This window comes from Cyprinodon tularosa, unplaced genomic scaffold, assembly GCF_016077235.1.
Source record: "Cyprinodon tularosa strain WSP-4 unplaced genomic scaffold, ASM1607723v1 ctg46, whole genome shotgun sequence".
In the NCBI taxonomy this organism is placed as follows: Eukaryota; Metazoa; Chordata; class Actinopteri; order Cyprinodontiformes; family Cyprinodontidae; genus Cyprinodon; species Cyprinodon tularosa.
The window spans coordinates 535,553-551,022 of record NW_024039185.1 but is presented as its reverse complement, the minus strand read 5'-3'; the positions used below and the strand labels follow the sequence as shown (position 1 = coordinate 551,022).

The 15,470-nt window shown below is 40.3% G+C and overlaps 1 protein-coding gene across 1 annotated transcript in view; it reads right to left on the bottom strand.

Moving 5' to 3' along the window:
- The window catches only part of LOC119793748 (SH3 and multiple ankyrin repeat domains protein 1-like), a 74,695-nt gene that overhangs the window by 4,546 nt on the left and 54,679 nt on the right, over nt 1-15,470 (bottom strand). Inside the window, exons 20-27 of the mRNA XM_038300989.1 lie at nt 14,426-14,561; nt 14,168-14,248; nt 12,899-12,907; nt 12,683-12,709; nt 12,531-12,587; nt 12,238-12,359; nt 10,251-10,377; nt 6,968-10,163 (exon numbers count right to left, since the gene is read on the bottom strand). Of these exons, the coding sequence (XP_038156917.1) occupies nt 6,968-10,163; nt 10,251-10,377; nt 12,238-12,359; nt 12,531-12,587; nt 12,683-12,709; nt 12,899-12,907; nt 14,168-14,248; nt 14,426-14,561 (3,755 nt within the window). The remainder of the gene's footprint in view (nt 1-6,967; nt 10,164-10,250; nt 10,378-12,237; nt 12,360-12,530; nt 12,588-12,682; nt 12,710-12,898; nt 12,908-14,167; nt 14,249-14,425; nt 14,562-15,470) is intronic.

The window sequence follows — 15,470 nt, the reverse complement described above, 5'->3', positions numbered from 1 at the left end:
GTGTTTGACTGGGAAGGGACTTTTTGAATGGCTGCTACCGTAAGAATCCCTGACTCGCTTCAATGTTTTAAGCACTGAAAAGGTCAGCATAATCTAAATCCATAAGTCACAGTTTGCAATCAGCCACCAATTAGCAAGAGGATCTCCTGTTTACTGAGCTTTCTGCTCCCGTTAGATTTGGATTGGGATTGAAACACTGGCGGTGTCTCAGTCTCTCTGAGGAAACAAGTCTCATTCATTCATTTAAGGATCATTTGTGCAGTTTGTGCAAGCAACCCCAATGCAATATTTGATAATGTTTTTTATAAAAAATAAACACAATCTCAAACGTCTACCAAACTCAATTGCATGTCCCTACCTGTTAACTACCTACTCTCTACACAGGGCTAAAAAAAAAGCTATTTTTAGACACTTTGCTAAGAGATTTAACATTTATTGGTCAAATTACTTTGTTACGGTGGCCAAAAACCCTTCAAACCATCATTGAACTTTTTAAATATGATCTATTAGAAAACAGTTAACATTTTGTCAAAAAATTGTGCACGCAATTTGCTCTTTACAGGTACACTATGCAACCGGTGTTGATTTTCCAGTGAGGCTCCCTCCAGAGGGCGAAAGTAAAAGTGCACTGTCGTAAATATGCACAGCTGTTCTCCTGGTTTCTCCGTCAAGCCAGGCGCGGTTGTTTTGAGCTTAGCAGCGAATGACTAACGCTGCGTTCACACTGGACGTAGCTGGCGCGACAGAAGCAGCGAGTTTACATGCAAAGTCAATGGTTGACGCGCGTCAAGGCGTTGCAAAAGGTCCCGCGCACCAGGCGCAGCACGTCTGAGCAGCTGAAGCAGCGCATCGGGTGCGTTTAACGCAGGGAGAGAGACACAGCGCTGATGATCACTCCCCTTATACAGTTTATTGACGCCTAAATTAACTGAAAATGCAGAAATCTGCCGGCAGAATATGCAGTTTGGATTATTTAGATGAAAAACACCTACCAGCTGCCGCAGTGAACCGCTGCTGATGAAGGGATCCATACTGTCGGCGCCCCGCTGGTATGTGGGGGTCTGAGCGGCTCCGACAGAAAAAATATTGAAGGCAGGATAATAATCTGAATGAACTGACTGCACTGATTACGTTTTCAGGTGTATTTTCTCACTTAAACACATATTAAAACTACTTTATTCCCACTGATCACAGCAAATATAGCTGCAAGGCAGAGAAAAGATAGTGAAGCTCCGCCCAACGCGCCTCAGACACACTTTTGCACCAGAGCAGCAAAGCTGCTTCAGCCACGCGTCAGAACTAACTGGTACAAGCAGCAAAAATGAAGCAGCAGACGCGATTTTGCTGCTTTTGCTGCGTGAACGTAGCATAACTGCACAAAGATTGCCACTGTGCTAGCAACGAGCATGCTTTTAACTGGGGGGTGTAGCAGTTCTCGCCGTAAAGCAAGACTGACTCTCACGAGACTTCTGAGCCTGTGGGTGCGGGTCGGTGCTCCTGCAGTTGCAAGTGCAGTATTTCCCCCACAGACCACCAGGGCGGCAGAGAATACCTTTGTTCAACCTGAAATGACTCATTTAGTCATCCATAACGTTATGGAACACATTAATTAACTGAAAAATGTTGCATAGTGTCCCTTTAACATCTTGTCATGGAATTTTTAATGAACGTTTGCTGGTTATTCTCCGTACCCTACAATACATTTATTGTCACAATTCATGCTTTATACTGCAGAATATATACACACTGGCTACTTCATTAGGTACACCTTTCCAACTGCTTGATGCAACTTACTAATTAACCAATCACATGGCAGCAACTTAAGGCATTTAGGCATGTAGACATGGTCAAAACCATCTGCTGCCCTTTAAACCGAGCATCAGAATGGGAAAGAAAGGTTAATAAAGTTACTTTGAATGTGGCATGGTTGTTGGTGCAAGACACGCTGGTCAGTGTATTTTAAAAAGTGTTGATCTGCTGGGATTTTCACGCAAAACCATCTATAGAGTTTATTGAGATTGGTCCAAAAAATAGACAAAAAATCAAGTGAGCAGCAGTTCTGTGGGCGAAAATGCCTCATTGATGCCAGAGGTCTGAGGAGAATGGCCATACTTGTTCGAGCTGATAGGAAGGCAACAGTAACTCACTAGTTACAGCCGAGGTATACATAAGAGCATCTTTGAAGGGCAGATGGGCTACAGCAAGAGAAGACCACACTGGGTGTCACTTCTGTCAGCAAAGAAGAGGAAACAACTACAACTCTTTTGAACATTTAACCCTTAATTTCCCTGATCCAAATTTCAAGGCAAGAAAACCTCTTCTTTTTGTAACTTTGTATCGTCCACCAGGTCCTTACTCTGAATTTTTAGATGAGCTTTCAGAGTTCCTTTCTGATTTGGTATTAAATACTGACAGGGTCATCATAGTGGGAGATTTTAACATCCATGCTGACATTGAAGGCGATAGCTTAAGAGCAGCCTTTAATGCTATCTTAGACACTATTGGCTTTGTTCAAAATGTGAATAGTCCCACGCATTCTCATCTTCATACTTTGGATCTTGTGCTGACATACGGCATAGAATGTGAAGAAATAACAGTATTTCCTCACAACCCTGTCCTCTCTGACCACTTTCTAATAACCTTCAGGATTACTTTAACAGAGTTCTCCTCCCCCAAAAGAAGGTTCAATTTTAGTAGATCTTTATCAGATAGTGCAGTTATAAATTTTAAAGAATCTGCTTCACTTTCTCTCTGCTCTGTGTCACTGAGCAGTGCTGCAGAGTGCAAAAGCTTAGCTTATTCCCCTTCACAGGTTGATGATTTTGTTGAGGGGGTTGCTAGTTCTCTGCGTATTGCCTTAGACAACGCAGCTCCTTTGAAAATGAAAACCGTTAAAAATAGAAAGCTTGCTCCTTGGTTTAATGCAGAGCTGCGTACTTTGAAGCAAAATGCTAGGAAACTGGAGAGAAAATATCGCTCCACAGGCCTGCGAGAGTCCTTCCTAGTCTGGAAAAATGGTTTACTGCTGTATAAGAGGACCCTTTGTAAAGCAAGAGCAGCATACTTCTCCTCATTAATAGAGGAGAATAAGAATAATCCTAGATTTCTTTTTAATACAGTTGCCAAACTCACCCAGAGCCATAGCTCTGTTGAACCGTCCATTCCACCTGCTCTTAGCAGCAATGATTTTATGGGATTCTTTATAAATAAGATTGATCTTATTAAAAATAAGATCATAAGCACTCCTCTATCCGCGATTGTACCTGAGGTAGTCATGGAATCTGAACCGGGTTTAGACTGCTTTGATCCAGTTGAACTCTCTGAATTAGCAAAATTATTGTCTTCATCTAAGCCTTCAACTTGTATGTTAGATCCAGTTCCAACCAGGTTATTTAAGGAGGTATTCCCTTTGATCTCCTCCTCCATTTTAGATGTGATTAATCTATCTCTGTTACAGGGATATGTACCTAAAGCTTTTAAGATTGCTGTAATTAAACCTCTGCTTAAGAAACCGTCTCTTGACCCAGATGACTTGGTCAATTATAGACCTATATCCAATCTTCCTTTCTTATCCAAAATTCTTGAGAAAGTAGTTGCCAAACAAGTTTGCGATCACTTCCACCATAATGAACTTTTTGAAGAGTTTCAGTCTGGCTTTAGAGCTCATCATAGCACTGAAACAGCTCTGGTGAAAGTCACTAATGATATTCTCATGGCCTCAGATAATGGACTTGTATCTGTGCTCGTCCTGTTGGATCTTAGTGCTGCATTTGATACAGTTGACCATAATATTCTTTTAGAAAGACTTGAATATTTTGTTGGAATTAAAGGAACAGCACTAGACTGGTTTAAATCTTATCTATCTGATCGAATTCAGTTTGTTCATGTTAATGATAGATCTTCAACACGCTCAAAGGTTACCTGTGGAGTACCACAGGGATCAGTGCTAGGACCAATTCTCTTTACTTTATACATGCTCCCAATTGGTAGAATTATTAGACAGCATGGGATTAATTTCCACTGTTATGCTGATGATACCCAGCTATATCTGTCTATAAATCCAGATGAAGCTAACCCATTACATAGATTACAGGCATGTCTTGAAGACATAAAAACCTGGATGACTCTTAATTTTCTGCTTCTGAATGCAGACAAAACAGAAGTTATAGTCTTTGGACCAGAGTCTCTGAAAAAGAAACTGATTAGCCAGTCACTTCATTTGGATGGGATTAAACTGATTTCAGATAATAAAGTAAAAAATCTTGGTGTTATTTTTGATCAGGACCTGTCATTTAAATCCCATATCAAAGAGGTTTCTAGAATTTCCTTCTTTCATCTGAGGAACATTGCAAAAATTAGAAATATCCTGTCCAGGGGTGATGCTGAGAAACTAGTCCATGCATTTGTTACTTCAAGGCTGGACTATTGTAATTCTTTACTATCAGGAAGTCCACAAACTGTAGTTAAAAGCCTTCAGCTGATCCAAAATGCTGCAGCCAGAGTTCTAATGAAAATGAAAAAGAGAGATCATATCTCTCCTATCCTGGCTTCTCTTCATTGGCTTCCTGTTAAATCAAGAATAGAATTTAAAATCCTCCTTCTCACATATAAAGCCTTAAATGGCCAAGCTCCATCTTATATCAGAGATCTGATTGTTCCTTATGTTCCTAACAGAGCACTTCGCTCTCAATCTGCAGGTTTACTAGTGGTTCCTAGAATTTCTAAAAGTAGAATGGGAGGCAGATCTTTTAGTTATCAGGCTCCTCTCCTGTGGAACCAACTACCAGTTTTAGTCCGTGAGGCAGACACCCTGTCTACTTTTAAGGCTAGGCTTAAAACTTTCATTTTTGATAAAGCTTATAGTTAGGGTGGCTCAGGTTATCCTGAGCTATCTCTATAGTTATGCTGCTATAGGCTTAGACTTTTGGAGGACATAGGGACCCCCATTTCATCATTCTGCTTCATTCTCTCTCTGTTCTCCTATTCTGCAGAATCTGTTAGTTCAATCTCTAACCTTCTGCTCTCTCTGCTTTTCCTCAGAGTAGCTTTGCCTCGTCTGTTCCTGTTTGGCTGTGACGTCATCCTGGAAAAAAACATCAGCTGTGCTGCTTCTATCAACACCCTTGTTAATAGATGTTGGAGATCGGCCTGTTTTCCAGTGTGGTCCTGTTTCTCTGACCGTGACTGAGTGGATGTGCTCTCTTCGTCCTCTGGCATGGGAGCTGCCTTGGAGCTCGTCTGCCTGGCTGTGTGTTTCCTGGACGGGGCCGCCTTTTACAGCTGCTTTTTGTATCTCTGCTTCTGTCTCCTTGAACCCCAGTCGGCCTCGGCAGATGGCCGCTCACACTGAGCCTGGTTCTGCTGGAGGTTTCTTCCTGTTAAAAGGGAGTTTTTCCTCTCCACTGTCGCTACAAGCATGCTTAGTGTGGGGGATTGTATTTGAGTCAATGAGTCAATGCAATCAACTGGTTTTCCTTAGATAGAAAACTTTGTATCAATTTGACTGTATGATCTGGTTGAACTGTAAAGTGCCTTGAGATGACATGTGTTGTGAATTTGGCGCTATATAAATAAACTGAATTGAATTGAATTGAAACTGAGGCTTGATTTCACACTGGCTCACCAAATTTGGACAATAAGAAATTGGAAAAATGTTGGTTGGCCTGATGAGTCTCTATCTCTGCTGCGACATTCGGATGCCAGGGTAAGAATTTTGCTTTGAGAAGATAAAAGTCTGGATCTATCCCGCCGTAAAGGTTTAGTCTGGTGGTGATGTAGGATATTTTTTTTAGCACACTGTGGGCCCCTGGGTATTGTTGCTGAGCATCTCTTTATGACCACAGTGTACCCATCTTAGAATAGGCTGTTTCTGGCAGTTGGACTGGTCTTTCAACATGATAATGAGTTCACTGTACTCAAATGGCCCCCAGTCACCATGTCTCAATCCAATCTGTGAGATGCTATCATGTCAATATGGACCAAACTCAACTGTGGAATGTTTCCAGTACCTTGTTGAATCTATGCCACTAAGGATTAAGGTAGTTCTGAAGGCAAAAGACGATCCAATCCAGTACTACCAAGGTGTACCTAATTAAGTTGCAGGTGAGTATATTTTCAATTCTAAAAAGAGACACAAAGTATTTTGCCAGAAACAAAAGAGAAATTATTGGCCAAATGAAAATGTATCTCTGAATCCTGAAAATAGAATAATTTCTGTTAGGCTGGCTGAAATAAATCAACACATTGTAAAAATAATAAAAAACAGATGATGTCTGGGAATGCTTACTTTACATTGGACTTAAAAAGTCTTAATCCGTGACTCAAAATATGTGGGGGGGAGCAGTTTTTGAGGAAATGGCACAGTCAGAGGAAAAAAGGAGAGAAGCCAGCTGGCTGATAGTTACATAGCTACTTTTCTAAAGCGCAAAACAGCAATTTTAATGGATTTTTGTACTGTTGATTTTTCCGTTGTTTTCTAAAGTTGTAGGAAAGCAGATATTAGGAAGACTGAACAAAGTATACCAAATTTGCTTTGTTTCATTTCATAAAAGAAGTTCAGCTAATGAATGTTATATCATCTCATAATATAGTATCTATAATAATCTATAATATGTAAGCAGTGGTTAAAATCGTTATAAGTATGTCAAAGCTCTACAAAAGCCAGAGATCAGAAAACTGGGACAGTTTTGATGGCTCATCCTTATAATTTCTTTGTTATTAATAAAATAGTGCTGTAGAATTTAGTTTTGTGTCTTGCCCCAGCTGGGTTAACACACCTGTTTTATTAAGATGAACACACTAGTTACTTATTTAATGTGCAATTTAAATATTGTTAAGCCACTAATAGAACCCCACCGTAAAAAAAAATAAAAATAAAATTATAACCACCTCTTTTTAAATTTTACCAGAAAGCTACCCCCATTTTAGACAGCTGAATAATATAGAGTTTGATGAAAAACAAACCAACCTATGTATGTTGGGGGACTTAGGAGCATGGCTCCAGTCATCCATGCTCCTCATGCTACTCATCTGTTGAAGCTTGGAGCTCAGCTCATTGATGATGTTGGCTTTGACACCAGAAAAAGGTGAGTGAAGCCTGCGGCCCTCCATAACCATACCCCCGTGTTGAACTCCCACTTGCTCATGTTCAGCAATGTCACCCCAGACCACTGATCGAGGCTCCACTGGCCTCTCTAAACAGGCAGCTAGGGCAGAGCTAAAGCCATCTTCAATTCTGGGTCGACTCTGCTTGTGCTTTCTGTCATCAACAAGAGTTCTATCTAAACTGGCATCTTCGGGGTGGCTTTGTCTCTGCAACTGCAAAGGGGCTGGGTTGGTACTGTTCTGTCTACGTAATGCAATAGGCTGGCCCCTTCCTTCCACTTCCTTGTAATGTGTCATCTTTGGAAAGACAGGGTTTGCCAGTTTGGAGGTGTGCAACTCAAATGTTTGCCCTCCCCTGTAAGTTATGCAGGTATCCTGATGATCACTGACTTTTTCTCCCTCTCTTCCTTGTGCATTGCCTCCATGTCCTATTTTCTCTCCTCTCAAGCCACTTAGTCCCAGCATTTCTAGGTGATGGTCACTACTGCTATGGCTGTCCAGCTCCTCTATTCCAGAATCCACCACTGTATCTTGCCAATCTCCACTCTTCGGAATAACTGCACTGGAATGAGTAGGATCTGTTTCTTTATTTCCTGTGCTAATGCTCACTTTGACCCCAGCCATGGTATAATCAGAGGATGCTGGAGAGGTTGTGGTTGTTGTGGCAGCAGCAGTTGCTGTCATCGTAGTTGTAGCATAAGTCATGGTAGTAGTAAGGGTAGCTGTGCCTCTGTCCTGGGCCTGCGACTGAACACCAATGGACGGGTCATTACTGCTGCTGTAGAAAGGGTGTGAATGAGACATAGGTTGGGGTCTGTGTATTGAGGTGGTAGGCACAGTAGCTGCTGAGGAGGTGGTGGTGGATGATGGTGCAAATATCTGTGGGGATGGATATGAAGGAGAAAGTGCAGATTGTGTGAGGTTGGCCACTTCGCTATCATAGGAAGTGAGGCTGGAGGTGGCAGAGTCTCCACCTTGTGAAGATTGTTGTGGAGGATTTTGGGGCTTGGGAGATGGAGGAGGTGGAGGTGGAGGTGGAGCAACAGAGGAAATGTGATGACTATGATGCTGAGAGAACTCCAGCGCTCTCTCATTCTTTCCATTAGCAAACTGTAGAGGAGGGGGTAAGGGATCTGCAAAAACAAACTCTTCATCAACATCAATTGAGGGAGCTGGTGGAGGCAGAACCATTAGTCCTAGGCCACCTGCCCCAGCTCTTGCCTCTCCCATTGTGTCATTAGTCTGCGATGGAGCTGTGGGGACAGTATACTGTGGAATATAGCTTGTGTTGGGAATGTTCTCCATATGCAGATAGGAAGGTCTACGGGGGGCAGGTTGAGCTGGCGGGGGAGGAGGCTGAACAGGCTGAGCATGTTCTCTTTCATACATCTCCTTTTCTCTCTCTCTGCTGCTCTGTGGGTAGTACTGTGTGGGAAACTGGCTGTTTTTGTCCTCAGAAAAACGAACTCTAAGGCCCTCCTTAGGTCCCCCCTCTCTTTCTCTCTCCACCCTTTCCCCACCTCCTCCTAAACGTAAAATTCTTGGTGACTGTGGCCGACTTAAAGATGAAGGTGAGGTGGTGACAGAGGGGGATCCAAGGTGAAGAGACACTGGAGAAGTATACGTTGATTGTGTTGGGGTTGCAAATAATGAAGGTGTTGGGGTCTGAATAGGTGTGGGGAAGGATCCAACCGTCGACAACTGCCTGCCAAAGTGTCTATCATCGCGACGTGTCCTACGGTCATCTTTTAAAGCTCGTTCTCTTGCAGCTAGTGCCAGACCAAGTGGGGACGAGGGGTCAAGCACTTTCCCTGTCAGTGGGTGAATAAAAGTTGTAGTAGGCTGGTTTCCATAGACTGAGGGAGCTGACTTGGGCTGTCCATCTTGGCTAAGGATAGGTGAAGAGTACTCTGGAAGGCCAAAGGCGGGGGGCATGCTACTGGAATAGTTCATGTAGTTTTCTCCAGAAAACATGCCCTCATCTATAGACTTGGAAGGCCGAATTCGAGGGGTGGGCACCTCAATTTTTGGGCCTTGCAAAGGCTGAACCTGAGCCTCATCTGCTTCTCCTCCTCCCTGTCCTGCTCCACCTCCTGCCTCTCCTTGGATGTCCTCCTCTGATGATTGGAAGAATGAAGCACTCTTTCGTCTCATATCTCTTAATCGTTCTCTGTCCCTGCGTGTCCCTCCTCCGCTAAATGCTGTACCAAATGTTGATGTATATTCCAACTTTTCAAGGTTTTGCTGAGAAGACACAGTGGGTGCAACGCTTGATGAAGGCAAAGAATTTGGTGTAGTTGGTTGAGGTGGTGAGGGGGTCAGTGGTGAGGGTAGACTTGTGCTGGAGTTGTCTTGGTTTACATTTCCAGAAGTCTGATCCTCTACATCCTGGGAGGGCTCTGCCTCCATGCTGCTACCCTGGCTGCTTCGACCACTGCTGCTGGTGGATGGAGCTTTGACAATGATAGTAGGGATGGGGATGGAACTCTTTTCTTTGGTTGCACCTCCTTTACCCCTATGTTGTCTCAGCCCATCTTCAACTTTTGACTGCTTAATCAAAGCCCCACGACCTCCACGCCTGGCTACCCCCCTTCCATCTCGTCCAACTTGCTCTCGGCTGGGGAGTTGTGCAGGATGTTGTGTCTGTTGGGCCTTTGGTTTTGCACTTGTTGGTGGTGTGGCACTGCTGTATCCTCTCCTCAGCCCTCCCATTTTACCACCACCTCTTCTAGGTGCCTCTGGTTCTCTTATACACAGTCCATCTGACTGCCTGCGGAGGGTAGGCACCATGACCTGTTGGTTTATGACACCAGGCCCTCCCATCTCCCAGACAGGCTGTGCAGGATGTGCTGACTGTGAATGGAGTTGGTAGTGGGGTTGAGAAATTGGGGGAATTGGCATAGCAGGGCCTCTCCCAGGATAAGGGCCTGCTGATAAAGGTGGCTCAGGGGCTGACGTGTTGGGGGGCGGTGGGATGTCTTCTGGTCCTGGCACTGAAAGGCTACGAGCTAGTTTCATAGCAGGTGGGTGGAGGTGCTGCCTTTCTTCTTCTGTAACACCTAAAGCATAAAATCCAAAATTACCACAACAAAGAAAGAAAACTCATATCATTGTTAAAGTAATCTGTCAATGACAAATGTAGTTACCAATGGATTTTTGGCGCATCATGACCGCATGCTGAGGTCCGTGGCCTGGTTGAAAATGGGCCTGGTTGTAGCCAAATCCCTGCCCAGTCTGCATCATGCTCACAGATGATTGTTGCTCATACGGTTGCTTCAGTGTGTTTGAGCACATTTCAAAAAGAAAAGCAAACAAAACAACATAAATATATGTTTGAATGTAATGAAATGTGACAATCTGATATTTAAACCATATGTTGTGCAAGACGTTCTTGTAACTGTCTTTAATGGTGAAACAGACTCAAAACTTACACGCAAAAAAAAATTGCCTGCTGATGTTTTATTGAAGTCAAATAAATAACAAAATAAACATTTAGAAAATTCCAGGCTTTGACTTATAATAATAAACATTTCTCAAGATTACAATATATTATTTTAAACTTGACTTTTAGTGGTACTCTAACATCCACTGTCCCATTACTTTTGCATTTAACCCATCCCCTTGGAGAGCAGTGGGCTGCCATTGTGCGGCACCCGAGAAGCAGTGTGGGGTTAAGGATCTTGCTCAGAGACCCAGAGTGGCAGTCCATTTTTTAATCCTATGTCCGACCCTCTTAAGCAAATAGTTAAGTAACTTACTGGTGAAACCCAAGTTTTTATTTTAAATTTCATGGTATTTCCAAGAGTTCATGCACACCTTTCTAATGCTTATGCTTCTTCGTATAATTTCCCCCCACATCCTGAATATATTTATTCATTTTAGGGGTTCGATTTTTTTTTTGCGTTTTTATTCTGCAAATCAACATATTTATGATATATTTATAAAATTCTATGATATATATTTTTTCTGGTTCAACCTACATATTAGATTGTGTGCCCATAAATGTGTCCTTGTCTGTAAATGAACAGGCACCTCCTGACTCAAACTCTTTAATTTTATGTGGGTGGTCTGTTGGCAGTCATTCCTGTAATTTGCAGGGCATATAGAACTGAAAATGCTTTTTACCTGCATTGCTCATACATACATACACACACATACACACACACACACACACACATATATATATATATATATATATATATATATATATATATATATATATATATATATATATATATATATATATATATATATATATATATATATATATATATATATATATAAAGTTTCATATATAAGGGCACTATTTAAGGGCTTTGACTTCTTTTAGTGCGGGGGATTGCACCTGCTTAATAAAAGCAGAGGTGTCTGAATTTTCCTGATAAACCACTAAACAATCTTAACCGTTAAGTAGGCCTTTCATCAAAATAATATATCGATTTACAAATGTGTTTACAACTACTATACCAGGATAGACTCCAATTGACCAGAAAGTTAATATTATTCCTAATTTGGGGTTTGAAACTTTTTAGCAACAGTACATTCTGTGCATCTATTTCCAATTAAGCATTAAATCATGATATTGTTTTGGATTAAGAGCAAATAATGATGAATAAATAATAAACTACATAAGGATAGAGTCTAATGCCAATCTTTGTTATTGTAAAAAGGAGACAAAGGTTGCTGAGGCAGTGCAGTAAAAAAATGTTGACTGTATTTGAAACAATGCATCATGAAAACAACTGGTGTTTAAAATTAGATTTTCTTATAGTGCAAAATGGTTGAGAATACCAAGAACCAATCTGTGTGGTGAAGACAGTTTACCCTTTCTTATGTAAGGCACTTACATTTTTTATAATAAGGTATTGTTTGCATTGCCTAAAGACATTTGACGCAGTGTAAATGCTACAACAACATTTTACCCAATAACATAATAAAAGTTATTTCATAAAACAAGCAACATATTGAAATTTAAAATGTGTGATTTATTCCTCAAGTGTATAGTGGTGCTATTTAACATTATTCCTTAATTTATGATAATTGTAGGTGCAATATTTACATTTATAATATATATTTGGTGTTACATCTGGTTGACCATTATAACTTAGTTGTTTGGAGTTTTCCTGACGGTACCTCATTGGAGACGTTGGGAACTATGCTCTTGCTCCGGTCCCTCTTGCCTCCATGACCCCTCTGGCCCTGGTTGTCTGATGTAATAGTGTGCTGGGCAGCAGCCAATATTTCATCAAGTTTATCTGAAGAAGAAGCAAAGCAAGCACACACATACACACAGAGAGAAAAACACGAGAAAGAGAACAGAGAGAAACACAGTCAAGGAAAAGGAAATAAAGGGAGGACCCTCTTGACCCTTTTTAGTGTCAAAAACCTCCCTTGGTAAAACAAGTGCAGTGGGAGATGATTCTTACTTAAAGCCATCTGATAAACTGTCCTCTTCTTATCAGGACCCTGGGAAGGCTCATATTCTGCAAAATATGGAGGCAAAAAAAGAGGATCAAGCAAACCAACTTTTAATTAAAGCTCAGGGGCTGATCTGACTAACGATAAATCTGATATACACCTGCTTTCTTTTTCCACGGAGAGGCAGCTGCCGCATGCATAATTTGGGAAACACAGATTAGGTCTGACTAGAACAGCTATGCAGACACATAGAATAAGCAGATGAAAGGTTGAAATACATACTTAGACATATGTTATGGTGTGAATGCTGATGTGATGACAGGGATGGTGATGGAGACAGACATGATCATGAGAGGACAAAGAGCTATTCTCCCACCTTTCTCCACTGTATGCAGCACATTTTGGTGAAGAAGAAATAAAAAGAAGGAATTATTACAATAAATTTAAATGTATCATCACACATCATCCTACAGCTTTTATATATCTTAACCTTACTGTTTAATTATCACCTTTCTTCTTCACAGGTTGTGTCAGAAATGCAAATAAGTCAAAGACTCTTGCTTTTTCCAGCTGCTCTGTTAAAAACAGCTCTGTTAAAAACAGAGCAGCTAGATCAAATTGCACTTTGCTGGATAATTGGTGTGTCAGTCTGCGTCAGCTCTTGTAAAGCACGTCACCAAAGTATTTCTATGTGTCAAATGTATTTATATTCTTTTCTTATGTAAAAGTAAAGATACCTGTGTAAAAAAAAAAAACAAACAAAAAACACTAAAAGTACCCCCTGATCTTCTTAACTTAAGTAAAGGTAAATAAGTGCAGGTTTACATTTACTATAAAAAAAATCCTTAAATTAGGGGTATTTAGTCTTATTCTGGGCAGATAAATAAGATTATTTGCCAATGGAATTAGTTTATTTACTCTTAATTAACATAATTAGAAAATAAGCACTTTTTAATAAGACAATGCAATTATTTTTTCTTATTTTAAGTGTAAATTATCTTGTTTCATTGGCAAAGTTTCTCACTTACCTCCTAATTGAAGAAAAAAATGACTTTATAAGATTTTTTTGTGTACTTCAGTACAGAAGAAAACAGAGTTTTTGTCTAAAATGATCTTAATGATTCTGGCCCAGTGGTTCATAGTTTTGAAAAAGAAGGAAATAGATAAATGGATTTGATTCCGTCTTTAGATAAAAGAAAAAATCTGAAAAGTGTGCATTTGTATTTAAATATCCAAAGTATATACTTTGTAGAACAACCTTTTCTTGCTCTTACAGCTGTGTCGCAGTCAAGTTTACTTATGAGGGCAACTGATTTAATTGAATCTTATTTGGCGTTATTAAAGTAGAGAGGGCTAAATTCATAGTGCGTATGTTATCGAATAATGTTGAATACCTTGAATACATTTTTGAAAGGTTCCACTGTTTTTATTTATTTGTGTGATGTTGGTTGAATACACTAAAATGTAAGGCTGTACTGCAACAAATTTTCAGAAATCTACAGGAATAAATGTTTATGCCTGCGTAATAGTTTTTTAAAGATTTGTTTCCCAAAATATGCAACTTTTATTACTCATTAAAAATTATATCTTGAAGGTCTCAGTAAAATCTAGGTGTTTATATTTTGTTCTTTTAGTATCATCTTACCCATGTCTTCGAGCTCTGATGTCATAGACTTTGAGCGCAGGGCAATGGCAGGGGGGGTCAGTCTTTTCGTCTGTTGAGGCGCTGCCAAGGGAAACCAAGCCAAATACTAAATGTTTGGGTTTTTGTAAACAGACCTAGTCACCGATAGCAACCACATTTCAACGGGCTTTTAGGGTTGAAGTAAACACATCATCTCCTTTATCATCGTAAGCAAAACATAACACGAAAAGCTCCTTCCAGGGAAAATGAGACTCCTACCTTTCTTTATTGCTGTGTCCTCCAGCTCAGGGTTCCTAGCAACCATCACCACCTTCACCATGAGGCTATTCCCCCCCTGTCGGATCATGTTAACCACCTGACGATGGCCCACCTTCACCACATTCTGGCCGTTTACCTGAGAAACCCAGAGAACCACAAAATAACTGATGCATTCTGGTAATCTATTATATAGTTATAAAAACGGATAGAATAAATAAAAAAAAAGAAACAGAAGCACATTTCTCTACAACCTAATTTGGATTAGAATGCTTTATCTTACCCTAAATACACTTAATTGCATTTTTTTTTAAATTAAATTTACAGGTTTTGGCCAAAACTGTTTGCAATTCAGCCAGAACCTGCAGTAAACGGCTCGTCTCGAAGCTTCAGCAGCTACTTTAGTGACTCATACTATCTTGAATAACAATTAGAAGTGAGTGTCGGATTTGATAGAGGTTTGAAAACTGGCATTTTCAGAGATGCCTATTAAATGTGGCCTACAGGAAATATGACAAACACACAAATAAAAAGTCAGAATGCTGTGATTTAAGATTTTCTTGCCAAAATGACAAAGAACACTGGTTACAGGTAGAGAAGCTTCTCAAAACAAAATGTACAACATCTCTATATACAAAAGTGGACACGCTTATTGGTAACACTGTATATATATATACATATATAAAACATTTTATCAAAGCTCCATCGTTTCACACCATAAACAAAAAACACCTTTATTGTAAATATATTTGTTTTATAAGAAAATGTATCTAATGTGTATGAGTTTAACTAAATACCCTCTATAGATATAAATTATTTATGTACTTTTTAAGAGGATCAGAGTCTCAGGAATTTTTATATCGACAAAACATGTCTTCCTGTTTCTCTGGGGTATGAATAAGACCGAGAGCCAGAGCTCCATTTTTTTGTCACTGCTGTGAAGCAGGACGGTGATGAAGCTCATTAATTCATACAATGCATTTCTAGTCATACCTCGCGATTACTTACTTGCACACCTAAGTAAATGAATATGCTCGACAGTAGGCAG